Raw genomic sequence first — 15,773 nt, forward strand, 5'->3', positions numbered from 1 at the left:
AAAACTTTGAAGTACATTAGTCTTTTCATTTTGTATTTGACTGTCTAATACCTAATTTATTTGCAGATGTTCTTGTTATTTTAAATGGGTGTAAGAACTTTTTTTCCTTGTTTGACAGCGTAAGATTTATTGATCTTCAGTGTGTGCTACAAGGTCTGTTTTTCTTCACCTGTAGTTAGGCAGGAGGCAGATTWAATCACAGTAACCCTAGCAAAGTATTTGTGTAAGGCTTCTTTGAATCATACACCTTGTGAAAAAGCATGTGTTCTTCAAATCAAGAAAGGCTTGTTGAGATTCTGTGCTAGTCACCAGCGTTAGTGCCCTAGGAAAGAAATGTGCAGGAGCACTTTAGGGAATTTTGCTGCTTGTAGCACTGCGTGTGAATTCATATCATGGATGGAAGCTTTAAAAGAGGCATTGTATATTATTTGCATTGGAATTATAGGAGGAAAGAAAGGGATATAGATCAACTGCCATCAAGGGTAATGTTAACACAAACTGGAAAATCACTTAAGGGAGCTGAAATTTTTTACTTTGTTAAAAAAGTAAATACCCTGAGTGCGGCTCAGCTTTGAGGTGGAAGAGAAATGTGCAAAACCTGTAAGAAGCTGTAAARAAGAGCATGTCTCTAAAGGTTGTGTGAAAAGATGCATTTAAAAAAACATGCAAGAAAGTAGTTTTTCTTCAAAGGATTCTGTGTAAGAAAGACTTATTTTGTTTGAATTACACTGAGCAGACCAGCAGAAATAGCTGAGTTATTCCCTCAGTGCACTGGTCATGTTTTTTCATACAACATTTAGAGCCTTCTGTAGCAATTCACAGATTTCCTGCCTCATTTTTCCCCKTGAATGTTGCAGGCTGGCAATGGATTTGCCACTGTTACTCAAAATACAGAAGTCGTGTATCATTCATACAAAGGAAGGGGAAGGCTTTTGGTGTGAAAATATTTTGTCTTGTTGGAGTGGGATGCCTTCGTAGGTAGTGTAGCAACCGTTGAATTCTTGGTGCAAGTGTTAGGCTGGATTGAGAGGGAAATAGAAAAAGTTCAGTTACTTTGTTTAATGGTAGTGACAGGCAATTAGTTGTGTCCAAATAATGGTTTTGGACCATGTTGCTTAGGAGGGTATTTGGCTCAAAATGAGGCTGGTACATTTTGTGGGATGGCCTTGTCATTTTAAATATGAGTAGATGGGATAAAAAGGAGAGGKAAGTCAAGCAAAAAGAAAAAGAGTCATTGTCAGCACAGGTAACAGCTGAATTGCAAAAAAGAATCAAGTTCTCTTGAGTTCCAGTCTACTTAGTCTATCCATTAAATCTTATGGGTTCTAATAATAGCTACCCGACCAAAGAAAGTAAGAAAATAGCACTTTGATGTCCTTACAGCATGGAAAAGCTCTCTTTCTCTTGTGCTGCTGCCTTTACAATATAAAACCGAAACCACAACTGTTTGAAAATGTTTGTGGAGCACTGTAGTTAATTGATACAAAATTGGAAAAAAATCAAAGACAACTTATTGAGGCAATTTCCATTTATCCAGGCAATACTCAGTTTCTTCTCAGCTAAAGGCTGTGACCATAGACCATTGCCCTTAATAAGAAGTTTAAGCTTCCATAAATCCAAGAACTCCCTACCAGAACTTAAGACAACAACAAAAAAAGGGTTTATACACTTAGTGTGCTTTCAAAGCAGGCATGAATGAGATACAGAAAATTGTCATCCTGGCATTGCAAGCGACAGAAAATGTAAGTAGAATCAGAAGTGTGAAAGAGGAGCAGTCAGCTTTCAGAGCAAAAGAAATAAAGCTGTTGAGTTAGCTCCTGTCAACAGGTTTGCATTCTCAGTCTCTTGAACTTGACCTTAGTCCAGAAACAGCACTGGATTGTGGCAGTCACTGAATTGTGGTGGKCACTCRTGTTGCTGTGAGTCGAGGTAGCAGRTGCTGCCATGGTGTTTCAGGTGTTGCCACAGGTCAGCGTTTCCTRAATTGGACAGGATAAAGGCAATGGACATGTGTTACACTTAGTACTAATGACTGTCACATTAAGTCCAGTATAATTTTCTGATTTGGTGTAATTGCATCCTTAAAATAGAGATTTCCCTGAGTTCTCATCAGTGTTCAGCCCTGCAGTGATGTAGTAGGGCAGTTGTGCAAATTTTTTTGCCCTTTGCTTTGTGCTGCTGGCAGTGGGGTACCATGGGCTGTGGTTGGGTCAGAGGGATCCCTCCTGCCCGCAGCAGTGCTCCAGTGGGAGCTGAGCTTTTTGGCTTGTGCACGTAAAGTATTTTCATGGTAGTGTGACTTCATCATTGATGTGAATTCCTCATTGATTTTTATAGTTAGAGAAGCTAAGAGCTAAGGTGTTTTCTAGCCATTTGGTTTGCAAACTTTTTTTTAGTGTATGTGCTTTAAATGGATCTATTTTGTGACGGCTTGAAATAAAAAGCGCTTGTAATTAGTGAGTAGCCAGCAATATTTGATAATGGCAGACATCACTTATGTGAAATTTAAATCAGTTTGTGTTTTCTGCTTTGGTTTGTATTTTCTGTCTTATTTGCAAAACAACCGTTTTGAACAATCGTGTGAGTAACACGCTTTACCGAATGTCATTATGATTTGCAAGATTTTTTAATTAGATTTGGGACCAAAGGAGGCAATGTACAGCCCCATGAGAAGCATGTTCTTTCGAAAAYTGCCTAAATTGGTGTTGTTTGAAAGTGAAAAATGTTATAGGTTCAAAGTGTGCAGAAACGTGAGGGTTGAGGGTGTGGTTTCATCAGTCTTGCTCAACCTTGTCTGCATTAGGGCTAGATGGCAGTTTGATAGTACTTCTGTGGAGGTCTCCAAAACCATGGATGGGTGAGGGAGAGGATAGAAGGAGGTGCTGGTTTGCAGAGGAGCTGGTGGAGCTGTGGGGTGAGAGCAGGGACACTGCAGACAGAGCTGCGTTTGCTCCCTGCTGGGTGTCGATATTCCTGCTCTGGGATGCTTGGATGAGCAGGCCAAGGAAGTGGTGACTCAACTGCTGCCTGCGTGGACGGTGCATGAGCTATGAGTGTACTCTGATCTCTGAGCATTGGAGCTTTATCAGTTTGTCGGTATATTATGGTTTAATCCCTTTTTCACCTTCAGCAAGCAAAAGARTTGCAGTGTTTTTGAGACTGTAAATGTGTTGGGAAATATCTGGAGTGCTGCCTGGTGCATTCTGTTRATTCATATGTACAAGAGAATTCTCAATGCTAACAGAAGATCTTGTACAAGGAAAGACATAAAGTAGCAGCATTATCAGTGTTAGTCTTTTGATATGAGCTACCTAAAAAAAAAGTCTTAAAATTGTCTTTCAGTAAACCTACTGCCATACTCAGACCCAGTGTTTAATGCTGCGTTTATTACGTTTATGAGTGTTTAATATGCTTACTGTTTGGGGTTTGGTGGCAGCAGTGTATTAATCCGTGCATTTGTTTTAAGAGCTATCTTGCATCTACATAAAATTGTTTTGCAGATACTTAAGCTCTAAAACTGTCTCAGGAGATGKTGGCATATGTGTGGTGTCCCAATTTTCATTTTAACTTGCAAACCCCTTCAAAATACAATGTCGCTGTCACGGGCTCTGCCAGATCCTCTCATGTTTCCACCTGCCACACATTGGGCTGGTAGAGGAGGTGGATGGCTGAGAATTCCCTGAGAATCARAACATGGGGTGGTGTCCTCAGGGGACATCCCCCATCCATGGATGTCACCTGGTCAAGTCCTGGAAGGGGCTGGAGTTCCTGCATGAGGAAACACAGTAAGAACCTCTGTAAAACTATTACTCTCTAACTGATACAGAACTTAAAATATTGGGAGACTTTATTATGTAGTGGTAGTTGTGTTTCTTTTCTGTGATGCCATGAGTCATTTACCACATATTCTCTGGTTTATTTTTGGCTGTTTCTCTATGAGATAACCCATTTTTGGCAGGTCGCAACTCACAAAGGGGAAAGTCTCATTCTTCCTTGCTGCTGGCCACTTGTGTATTTTRCTTGACACCGGTTCCTCACTTCTTTAATACTCTTTCCACCAGTGGCAAAAAGAAATAAAAAAGTCATCTGGGTAATTTTTTCTCAATTTGAGTGTAATCACCTCACTGATCATTTAGCCTGTGGAGAAGAGGTGAGATTGTGAATCCATCAAAATGTTCTAGCTCTTCAAAAATTTAAGGGTGAGATGTGAAGTTAGACCGTCAAAGGAGGCATATCAGTCCTGGGTGGGTGGGCTTAGTTGCTTTCCAAAAGTGCTAATCTGTGTTCCTKGTCAGGATGGAGTCCAGATAGCTAATTTTTGCCTCACCTAATCTTAGCCATCTTAAATCCTGTCCTGAGTAATTGCTTGTGAAAAGCATCCTGTGGGTGACTTGTCTGCCAAGGTGCTGTTAGATTTTAGTTTTCCACAGTGTTTCTTTATATTCCAGTGTGTTTTCTGGCCTGGCAAACAGGAACAGCAATCTCCTTACTGCCCAGGGTGGAATCACTCTCTGGGGTGGGTCTGTATTGATCCTTTGTGRTATTTGTCCTGTGAAGATGAGAATAGTGGAAATAAGCATAGAAAATATCAAATATACACAAACTAGTGGGAATCAAATGAAGATACAAGCAATCTGAATTTTTGTGCAGCTTTACTTCTGATTGCTGTATTTTAGAAATACAATTTTTAATATAATTTCCATATCTTAAATAATTGGGTGCCATCCTGAATGGTGGCTTCTGTATCTGCAAGGTTGGCACCTTCACCTGCATGGAGARAGCACCCATTGTTCAGGCACATGGRRCAGCTCAGAGGTGRTGGAGTATGAGATACAAACAGCTCTAACTGAATTGGAGAGATTCCTCACAGCAGTAGGAGGATTATGTGATTCCAGAATTTTGGGTGATAGTTCAGCGTTTGGAGGGGAGAGTGGTCKGGCAGGCACAAAATTCTTCTCATTTTCTTTTTTTTTTTCTCCTTTGCTGTCTCTACCAATAACTTCAGATCCTCTGTCAGCTCTGCATCTTAACTCTTGTTCCTCCTCTTGGCCTCATCAAGCCAATTGTGACATTCTTGAACTACTTACAATGTGCCTATATTTAACCTGTTTCATTTGTTAAAACTCAGGGTCTTGCACTTTTTACTCCTAGAGCTCTACTTCTCTTTTTTTTTTCTTTTTAATAGCCTCATTCAAGCCTAGATCTATTAGTTTAACTTCTTTAAATGATGGTTTTGAAGGATAAAAGTAGCCTATGAGATAAATTTAAGCACAGTGRGCATAGAAGAAAGGCTTTGCTCTGCCAGGGCAGTTTTTGAGCTGGAAGCCATTCCAGRGAAGCCAGTCTTTGTTCCCACAGCTGAGCATCCTGCCTGGCCAGGATAGGAATGTGCTGGCTCCTGGATATTACAGACTGTGGGGATGATAGGAAAGATGCATGTGCTGGCCTCCCACCTGGAGAAACTGAGAGAAGCCTTGTGGAAAACAATCCTTCAGGAATTTACCTGCTAGAATATCTGCTAGATGAAGATTCTGTARACCACAGAAAAAGGTGGATTTATGCAGCATGTCTGGAGCTTGGGTGGACAGCTGTGAGGTGTTCCAAGGCAATTTGCTATTTAATATAGCCAAAGCAGTGTTTTCCACGTGCAGAGCTGATTTTACCACTTTTTCTTAGAACTTCATCCCACTCCAGGTGTCTGGCACTGAAGGTTGCAGCCKTAATGATTTTAGTTTGGCAGAGAAAAAAAAAAGGGCTAGCACCATGGGTTTTCTACTGGGAAGTATTAGATAAAATTACGAAGGGATTGTTTTGCCTGCCCCACCTGTAATAAAATAGTAGTTAAACTGGCTGTGTTCTTGAGGAACTTCATGTTCCAACTTCTCTCTCCTCAGAGCTTATCCTGCAGTAGTAAATCAGAATAATGCAAGTCTTAATTATTTTTGTTCTTCATTATAGGGAGAGTTTCCAATTTGCACATAGACTCAATAACTAGTTTAGTGCAAGAGGAGCCTGCAGAGCTTGAAGTAAATGTGTTTGCTGAGTTATGAGCAACCAGCCTGGAGCTGGTGTTTTTAAACTTTTAGAGGGTGTGAAGACAGAGCCTTGGCCGGAGGTGTTTTCCCAACCATTGTTCTTGAATTCAGAACTGAGGAAGGACCAATCYACCCGTTTTTGAAGTATTTTTCACTTGATATTTGCGAGGATTTCCAGCTTGGAGATTATGATAGGAAAGTATTTTAGTTTGGCTTGTATTTAGATTTAACGTTGCAAGAAAACAGATAGGAAAATGTTACTACTTTATCACMGGCAGATGTTCTGTGGGTTTGTAGTGGTGGTGGAAAGGTGTCAGAAATTCCTTCTTTTGCTCTCCAAAGAGYGCAGAGTTGATGTAATCGCCTCTCACAATTCAGTTCCCTTCCCCCTTGCTCTTGCCTGGAATGCACTTTCCAGGTATTCCTGCTGTAGTCCCAAAATGCCTGCTTTTCATTGCAGCTCTTGTTTAGAACATGTATGTTCCTACCTTGGGTCCCAGGGGTGTATGGAAGTATTTTCTTATCAAGAATACCTGATGCTGTCTCGTGGGATGCAGATTAACAGGGATATAGAAAATGTGGATGCAGTTCTCCTGTCGGGAGCCATTCATTGCTTTATGATCACATACAAGTGCTGCAGTTGCATTGCCCTCCTTATGCTATGATTATTTACAAAACAAGATCATGCCTGTTTTGGTGTGCTTTTTTTTTTTTCTTGTTTTGTGAAACAGAAAAATACCAGTTGGGGAAAATCTGAAATGTGGAGCAGCAGAGGTTTTCTGCTGGTGCAGCTCTGGATATGGGAAGATAGGGAGTATTTCTGGAACAGCTTGCTCATAAATGCAGTGGTGTCTCTGTAAGATKGGTTGGTTTTTATTCTCCCCCTTCCTTTTTCTACTCCCTGCTAACTATACTATCCATTTTATAGACAACTTCCTTGGGCTGGATGTACTTKGTGGCAGCTGCTGTTTGAAATAGAGGAGTGCCAACAGGCACCTCACTGTTGAAAATAGAATGAGGAGCCTACATAAACAGAACTTGTTTGGGTGTAAGAAATTGGCTCATCTTTTGGCAGGGTATTGTTTAGTTTGTTGCTCTTAATTTGAAATACGTTATATAATTGACAAAAAGAGTACAACCTGCTCTGCTTTTATRAATATTTGAGTTACAATATTCAGGATAAACTGTTGAGATCCATGTTGTGCCCTCYTAATTACATCAGGCTTGCAGGGGCCATTTGGTCATGAAACCTTTTCTTTTGGTAATGTAACAGTCACAAATGTGCTTTCCTACTAACCCGAGATCTGACTTGTCCCCTGAGTAGAAAATTACTTTTTGAAGATGACTTTTTTTTTTCATAAAGGAATAAACCCCCTCAAATTAATTCATGTGAAATGTGTAGAAAATCTGTAACTTTCCTYAGCTGTGAGAATTCTGTAATGAGATCCAAAAAGATCCTGAATTCGGGGAAAAAAAGGGAAGGTACAGTCATGCACTATATTTTTGAGCCTTTGATAGCTTAAATGGTGGGCAGGCAGAGTTGCACTGACTCATGGGCTTAGGTGACCTACATTTACCTAGCTCTGATCTTTCTCCAGGCACTATGGAGGTGTGTTAATGTTCTAGTTTTCAGCTGCAGGCTAATGATAAAGGACTGGCAGCTTCACTAAGAGTTTGYTCATGATTTGTTGCATTTTCAACTGTTAAAAGTTTTAATGTGCAGCTGCTCCACCTTAAAGTATGGCTTCATTTCCATCCGTTTGTGTTCATTAAAGTGGGCTTTACTTTTTCCTAAAGAGGATATATTGACATAGGGTTTTTTATTAAACTGCTTTGCCTAAGATACTATTATTTAAGCTGCGGTACAACTGCAAATATGTGCCCAGTGGTCTTCATAGCTCCTGGTTATGGGATGCTGGTTGCAAATTCAGAATTAAAAAAAGCCCAAAGAGTAAACCTGCTTTTCAGTTTCGCAGTTTTGTCTGTGCTTTTTTTTAAAGCATTTTAATAAGTTTCTTGAGATCTGGGARTTTGTATAATCTTGTTGTCTCTAATAAAGTAATTATCTGTGTACTGAGACAATGAATTTCAGCTCAGAGGAATGGACAGCTTGAGGGAATGTTGCTCTTTTCTGCATTTCCATAAAAAAGCTGATAAACCTTGAGAAAACTAGGAGAGAAGTAAAGGGTGAGGAATCAATACCGTTTTTGCTGTGTGGTTGACTAATGGGAGAGTATTTTCTCTGCTAATAAAACCCAAGTGCAGTCATATGCATGTGCCCTTTTTCCTTGCTAGAAAACACACTTCTGTGTGAATGCTTCCTTTTCCTCGTCTGCTCCAGAGCTGTAAGAATAAGTCCACTTTGTAGGAGTAGCTTGGTGGGCAAGAKAGTATAGCTTGGGGTGTACATCAGCTATTTCACCAGTTTAGTTTAAATGTGAACTAGTTTGACTTGTTCGACCTTCTGCTTAGATACTGAGTGGTGGCAAGGAATAATCCAGCTSTAAAAGCTGTATTTTTTTCCTTTATGGAAAAGCAGTTGAAGTGGGAGTATTTGCAGCTTAAACTAATTTGACTGGAAGATCTGAAGCTGTTGGGTGGTAGATGAAAGCCACGTTAATGCTTTCTGAAAGCTGAAGTTGACACTTCATTTTCCTGGCTTTCTTGCAGCACAGGTGATCYCAGGATGATGATGCATCAGCAGTGCTATTTCTACCTATTTTTCTAGGACAAGCAGCTGTGGAACACGTACTCATCCTCCTTTTATTCCTCCAGGACAGCGTTCGTGCTGCTAGACAGGAACACCAGTGGAGATTTCACTGCAGGCAGTGAGTGGGGTAACATCAGCATTGATTTTTTAAAGTGGTTAAGGGGACCACAGCAAAAAACAGTCGACATGGGGAGAGCTTGCAGGTCAGGTATTTTAACCCTTTGGGGTATTTTCCTCCCCTCCTTGGAATATTAGTTGTGTTACTGCTGCTTTTATCTGCATGGTTAACATGCTGCTTGGTGATCAGAGTTATTACACAAATATAAAAGTACTTCAACTTTCATTCCTGAGTGGTAGAAAACAAATTTTCATGTGTAGATTTGTTTGATGATTAATTTATATAATTTGTGTTAAAATCTAGCTGCAGTTAATGTCTTGAAGGTGTAAAGAGGATGTTATTGATGAAATTTTTGTTCCAAGTGCTGTAGAATCAGTTGGAGTGCAGCTGGATGTTACACTGCTGTAATCACATTGCAGAGATTAAGTTAGAAACTGATTCCAGTTTTGTTGTGCCTGGAAACACCAGCGACTGACAATCAGCAGGATTTGGGATTTGCTCTAAGGAAGGTGTTTAACATGAGTGTTTTTGTAAAGAGAATTAATGCTGGGAGGCAGAGACTCAATACAGGGAACTTGATTCCTTGCAGTGTGTCAGACTGAACATGRAAATTGGTGACAGAGGCTCAAGAGCAAGTTAGAAATGCTGTACCAGCTTTAATAATCTCATCCATTCATTATTCCTAACTTGTATTATAGAAAAAATACATTGCAAATGAGGTACATTTTTTTAGAATTTTCTTATCTGCAGAGTATTCATATAATATTCTAGTCTTAAAATTTTAACTTCAAGAAGAGAGTAAAGATACAGCTCTTTAGTTAGTTATCCTCTTTTCAGTCGCACAGGAAATATTTCYAAACTACAGTTTTATCTGGTTCTTTCAGTTATTTTTAATAATTTAGTTGTTTGGAGATTTTTGTAGTCCCAAGAATCATATGACAGTATTTTGTATTCAATGCCCACACTTTAATTGCAAAATTGTGATAGCTGGAAGTAAGGCAAATAAATTAAATCTGAGCTAGTGGAACACCCGTGTCACCAGCAGAGAGAAGATGCCATTTTAGAATTGAGTAAAGTTTGTTTAATTTTGCAATTTTTTCTTTAATTAATACACTAGTTGTTAGTGCCAGTGTCTAAGGAAGGATCTTGGGTATGTCCTGCGTAACACTATCTTATTTTTAAGGTTTATTCAAGCATTGTTAGTTTTATTTTCATGCTTGGTCTCATGGATGGGACATCTGCAAGAAGACAGATTTGAAAACTCCCAGAAGTTCAGAACTTACGTATGTAAAACCAGTGTTTGAAAACCAGGGTGAAACCAGCCCTTGTAAATAATTGTCTCTTTAAAGTGATTGGTTATGAAATCTCAGTGTGGAAAATAAAGTGTGGAAAATACATAAATACTTGATAGTGCAGTGTAAGCAAAGCATTTTATTATGTTGGTCTGTGTTTACATTAGTTAAATCATGTTAATTTTAGTATGTTTGTTAACATATTGTACATCTCTGGTAAATGGTCAAATTGGGTTACAGTTGGGAATTGCAAAATGGAATAGATCTATCAGTATGTTTTGAGTGGTGGTCTTCCCTCCAAAGGAGAAGTTGGGTAGCACTGATGATGAAGTGGGAAGATAGCAGAGGTAGAGCTGTCTGTGTGTCCCCCCTTTCCAAGAATTCCACATGGCCTCCCTCATTCTTTCCACACCCCCGGTGCTTCCCCCAGAGGAGGTTATTATTTTCCAACTGTTTTTTTTTTAATACAGTTGGGAGTGGAGTGTCACTGAGATTTGTTTGATACAGTTCTGATGCTGCTTTTAATGTGTAACAGAAATCAGGGTCCCCAGGCTGAGGTGATTGAAGGGACCCTTGAGCACACTCAGTGCTGGGTCAGTGATGGCTCTGCAGAGTTAAATAATCCAGGGAAGAGAGGGACCAGTGCGGCGTGGAATACGTGCTCCTAAAAAAGTGAGAGGATTCCTTCCCAGGAGCCAGGACAGACAGCTTTTATATAGGCTGTGGAGAGGGTTTGAGGAAAGGGAGGTCAGCTGGAACTGAATTAAGTCTCTTAGGGATTAGGTATCTTTAAAAGTAAGTCTGGGGGTATTGTTAATTTGGAAATTTTCAAAACTTTCTCCCGATACTCTCTTTAGATTCTGTTCTCTGTTCAGTCTTGGTGTGACACCAGATCTCCTCAGCTTTATTTGTGCGCTCCTGTGRGTGAACACTGACACCATTGACTACTGTTTAACATGCTTTTCAGGCAGCTGCCTTTTTGTCTGAGGCTATAAATCAAAATCAGTTTTTGAAATCAGTAATTGAATGCTAAACAGTATTAGAGAAGGCTCAATTTTTTTTTTTTTTTTAAAGTTTGCCTTACTTTGTAAGGCAAAATTGTGGAGAGCTAATAATTGAATTTCAACTTTTCATGGGTCATGTTTTTTAATATTTTGGGTTTGTATGTTGCCAGATACACCTGAGTTTGTGTATTATTGATGGGACTAGGCCTGGCTTTGCTGGCTGGTCCAGGTGAGCCCTGTGCTCACGTGCAGTGCCCGACCTTCACTCAGGGACCTGTGCAGTTGTTGGTGCAGGTGAAAGGCTGTTCCTACCCTGGCACAGCAGTGATGGTGCAGACAAGCAGCTTATCTCGAGCACAGCACAATCTCTCACCTGCTCCAGGGCTGACCCTGAGCTGTCTGTGTCTAACTCCCACTTTTCCTTGGAGCTTGTGAAGTCCGTCTGTTACCCCAATTGAAACCTTGAAGCAGTGTGACATACAGGATCAGAGATTGAGACAGCAAAGGGCAGGTTAGTTGGGCGTTTAAAGGGATCATTTTGGTGTAGTTATAATGAGTGTGTGTTTCTTGCTCACTTGAAAATACTAAAATTGGAATTGAATTCATTTGGAACGGGTTTGGCAAAGCTTTAGCACGTGCTGCTGTATCTGTGCCATGTGTTAAAATGTTATTTATAGAATGGGGGGTAAGTTGATGCTGATCGTGAGTAGCTTGATAAGTTGTGTACATAATTTAATTAAATGTTTGATGTTCYAAGTATTAGATTTYATTTGTCASTTTGGAAAAAAAAAAAGCAAATTTGGTAATTTTGAGGTTAGGTGGAGTAATTTCAAGGGTACAAGCTAGGACCCCAAAAGCTTATTCTGATAATGAGACTATTTCTTGTAAGGGTGTGTTGCTTTTATAWAATCCTAGTGTGCTCTTGCTTATAATTTCCTATTACTTAGGCATTTCAGGTGCAGGAAAACCTTCTAAATTCGAATTGATAATGTGGGATAAGTACAGCAGCCATGCAGATGCTGCTTTAGAGCTTAAAAAAGTGTTCTCTTACACAGATAACTTGTAGAGTGCCAGATACACTGATTCCTGGGGTAAATGGATAGATGGATGGATGTACAGCAGGCAGGGAGTTACAGCATTTTTTAAATTGCTTAAAATACATTTGCTTTTCCCCCTCCTCTGAATCCCTTCTTTTTTTGGTAGGGATTGTTATACTTGCCAAGGGATGTGATATCACGGTTCCTTTTCACTTTAGTTCATAGTTGTGTCTCAAAAAGGGTWGAAAATTCTGTGCAGCTTGCGGAAATTATTTCTGGAGAGGTGAGGCTGACTGGAGGTTGGTTAAATTGGGCAGGTTTTATGTCATCAGTCCTATGGCCTTAAGTTTAATTTGAAACAGTACTTTTTCAGTTGTTAGGCAGGGATATTTTGACTGGTAACTTAATGCAGGTGTAAAGCAGTGGTAAATAAAAATAAGTAAATCAGATCAAATTCTGTTTATTTCAAGCCCAAATAGAGTGGTTTTTTTGAGCTTTAGTCTGACTAGGACTTGTGTTTGGGTTAGATGTTGTTAGATGTTTAAGGTGTTTTTAAATTGTGCATAAAGAGTTGTATAGACASATTTCTCTATATGTATACACCGTTAAAACAGTTCATTAAGATAGAATTAATGATCACTTTGTTCAGTTTTTGTCTTGTGTTTCTTCATTAAAATGAAGCCCTTTCTTTTGCCAGAAAAAAGTACCTGGCCTGTGATACCTTGTTCATTGGTAAATTAAATGACTGTATTATATTATTACATTGGAGGAATTAGGTTAGATTTCTGTAACTTTTAATAGACTACACTTGAGATTATTGTTTTGTTCTGTTGTGTTGCAGCATCAAAAATACCTCCTAAAACATAATTTAATGGCGAGTCAGCAAGTGATTTTCTTAGGTTTGTTTTTGGACTATGATAAATTCTAGTTCATATGTTGCTGAATAAAAAATGTTTATATTGAGAGCATAAACCCAGCCTGACTCCTGTGCCAAGAACTGTGAAGTCACTTGGGTACAATTTCGGGATCTGTTTGGTTTGGGTGTTGGACTCTCTCACTTGGTGGGCAGCAGTTGGCTGTAGAAGAGTTTTTGAAGCATTAAATGTTTAACTGTTCTTCACCCTTTGAATTACAGATGTYCCAGTTTGTTTTGACTGTTAGACCTGTTTGTAGCCTAAACCAGATTACATTAGTATTTTTTTAAAAAACCTGAAGGCCATTAAAGTGGTCACACTCTGCCCCACGTAAAAGTGATGTGTGTATAAATCACTTTTTGTGTAAGAAAACTATGGTTTGTAATTGCTCTGGAATTTGGCTTTTGGTTAAGCTTTGAAATTTATGAATGTAGATGGCTGTGAGTCGTGTAAACAGCAAGTTCCATTGGAATAAACCACCTAAAGTCTGAAAAAAAATTCCTGTGATTGGAATACTGTGGGTGCAGTTTGTGGCAACAGCCTGTGCTTCAGAAGAGATGATTTCCCAGATTTGAGGAATTCTTTTCTCTGGCTCAWCTCCCACTCTGGTTTGTTGTTCTTGATACAGCCAAGCTAAGGATTTACCATGAGCAAGACTTGACACTGCTGAAAAAACTTTTGTGGTGGGAGGGTAGAGGAGAGCAAAAATTGTCCAGAATGGCCCTGGAAGAACACGTTGATAAATGGGAGGGGAAACTGTAATTTGCTGGGCCAAACTGACCTGCATTTRTCCTCAGCATTTCTCAATAGTGACTCTTAAAGTCAATATCCTTCCGCATGCCCAGAGTGGTATTTTTCAATGCTCTTTGTTTTGTCAGTTTATTCAGCTCCTTGTTCAGCTTTTCTGTCCTGGTATCTCTGTCCTGACTCTTTAGATGCTGTTCAGTCAATTAAAGCTAGGGTGGAAGTTTATAGAAACTTCCAGGTGCTGTGAAATGCCATCGGGTCAGGCCTTTTTATTGGCAATCTTCTGTTTTCTGTGAATGAAATATAAACTCTCATTTTAGTGTAATTTTCTTTGTAGTATTGTTAGGTATTTTTTTTAGAGCATATTTAGATGGAAAATATCTAAAAAGCTGCGGGAAGATAATGTTGGAGAAAGATGTTTTATCTTAGGTTTGTTGTGGAGAGTTTCTGGAAGAACAAAGCTAATAATATTTAGAGTTTCTAAGCAGTTTCAGTTCTGTGCTTCTGCTCTCAGGTACTGTAACTCAYCAGTTTAGCAGAACTCTGCAGAAGTAATTCTTGGGTTTTATTTGTGGTGTGAGGGGTGGCTTGGCTTTGCCTGGGGCATTCATGAGCTGATGCAACTCCTGAGTCCAAACTGGTCACAGGATGAGGAGCAGTTTGTGATCACCTCCAGTGGGAATTTAAAGGACAATGCTTTGTATACAGTTTAGAACCTAAAGTTCTTTGCTGAAGGTCTGGGAACGAGCTAAGATGGAAGTTGGGTTGCAAACAGGTAGAGTTTCTGACTCCCAGCACACAGGTTTTTTTTTTTTTTAAATTCTAATATCTTAGTGGATTTAATATGAGTTTATTAATTGTATTGAATATAAATAGTTACTTAACAAAGTTTTTTCTCTTTTATTTTTAGTATATTTTTGGGGAATTCAGCCCTGATGAATTTAATCAGTTCTTTGTGACTCCACGGTGCTCTGTTGAGGTAAGACCTATTTCAAACTTCTTTTAGAAATAACGTTTGAAAGCTCATCTGCTTGTGTGAATTTGAAATGCAACAATGCAAATACTTTACCATCCACTTGGCTTGTTGATATGCATTCTGACAATATTGATCAGTAATCTTTCCATGTGTGTGGATATTAAGTCAATTTTTAGACATGAATTAAGTGTTCCACCCTCTGTTTGTCATGTTTTGGAGCTGGAGTAGCTGACAGTAGTGATTAGATGTTGACAATGAGTTTTCCAGCCCTGTAACTCAGTTTTGCAGGGTTTTTTTAAAGGGATGGATACTGAGAGCTTTCCCAGCAGAGTTTCAGTTTTGAGTGGGCTCCAAAGTCTTGGGAGCCTTTTGAAGCACAAGAAATTGTCAATATTTTTGGCCAGGTGGAGCACTGCTAGCTCTGGGAGCTGTGCTCACCAGGAAGGCTKTGTGTGAGGTCTGAGAAGTGCATCAGTAATGAACTAATTACAGTGACAGAGAGAACCACAGAGTGGAAACAGTTGTCTCTGTGTTTGAGTTCATTACACACTCACATAGCATTGCAGGCTCTTATTCTCTGTAGCTCTTGGTAGAGAATGAGGAAACCATTTTCCTTCGTGGGGAAGAGTATTATCCCATTGTCCTAATCTCCAGACTTGAAAAATAATTTTCCTCTGGGTCGATTTCCATGTATTTCCTCCAGACATTTCCATTCAAACATTTCAGTCATGCTTCCATCCTGCCCTCTCAACATAAAGGAAATGAACACTTGAGCTGTAGATGGGGAAATCCTTTTGTCACACTTTACAAACCATTGTTATGTGACTTAGTTTCCTGTAGCTTAATTTTCCAAGGATAATTAATGTAATAAACTGCTGAACAATGAAAGGGCACAAAGGGGATGGGGTGGGGTGGGGAGTGAGGGAAATTCAGAAAGGAA

General features: G+C 39.5%; 1 protein-coding gene across 1 annotated transcript in view; it reads left to right on the forward strand.

Moving 5' to 3' along the window:
* USP10 (ubiquitin specific peptidase 10) overlaps positions 1–15,773 on the forward strand; it is a 44,386-nt gene that overhangs the window by 4,649 nt on the left and 23,964 nt on the right. The window contains exon 2 of the mRNA XM_057381965.1: positions 14,768–14,836. Within this exon, the coding sequence (XP_057237948.1) occupies positions 14,768–14,836 (69 nt within the window). The remainder of the gene's footprint in view (positions 1–14,767; positions 14,837–15,773) is intronic.

Source organism: Malurus melanocephalus, unplaced genomic scaffold (assembly GCF_030028575.1).
Source record: "Malurus melanocephalus ecotype Western Australia unplaced genomic scaffold, MMel_1.1 scaffold_543, whole genome shotgun sequence".
Lineage (NCBI taxonomy): Eukaryota > Metazoa > Chordata > Aves > Passeriformes > Maluridae > Malurus > Malurus melanocephalus.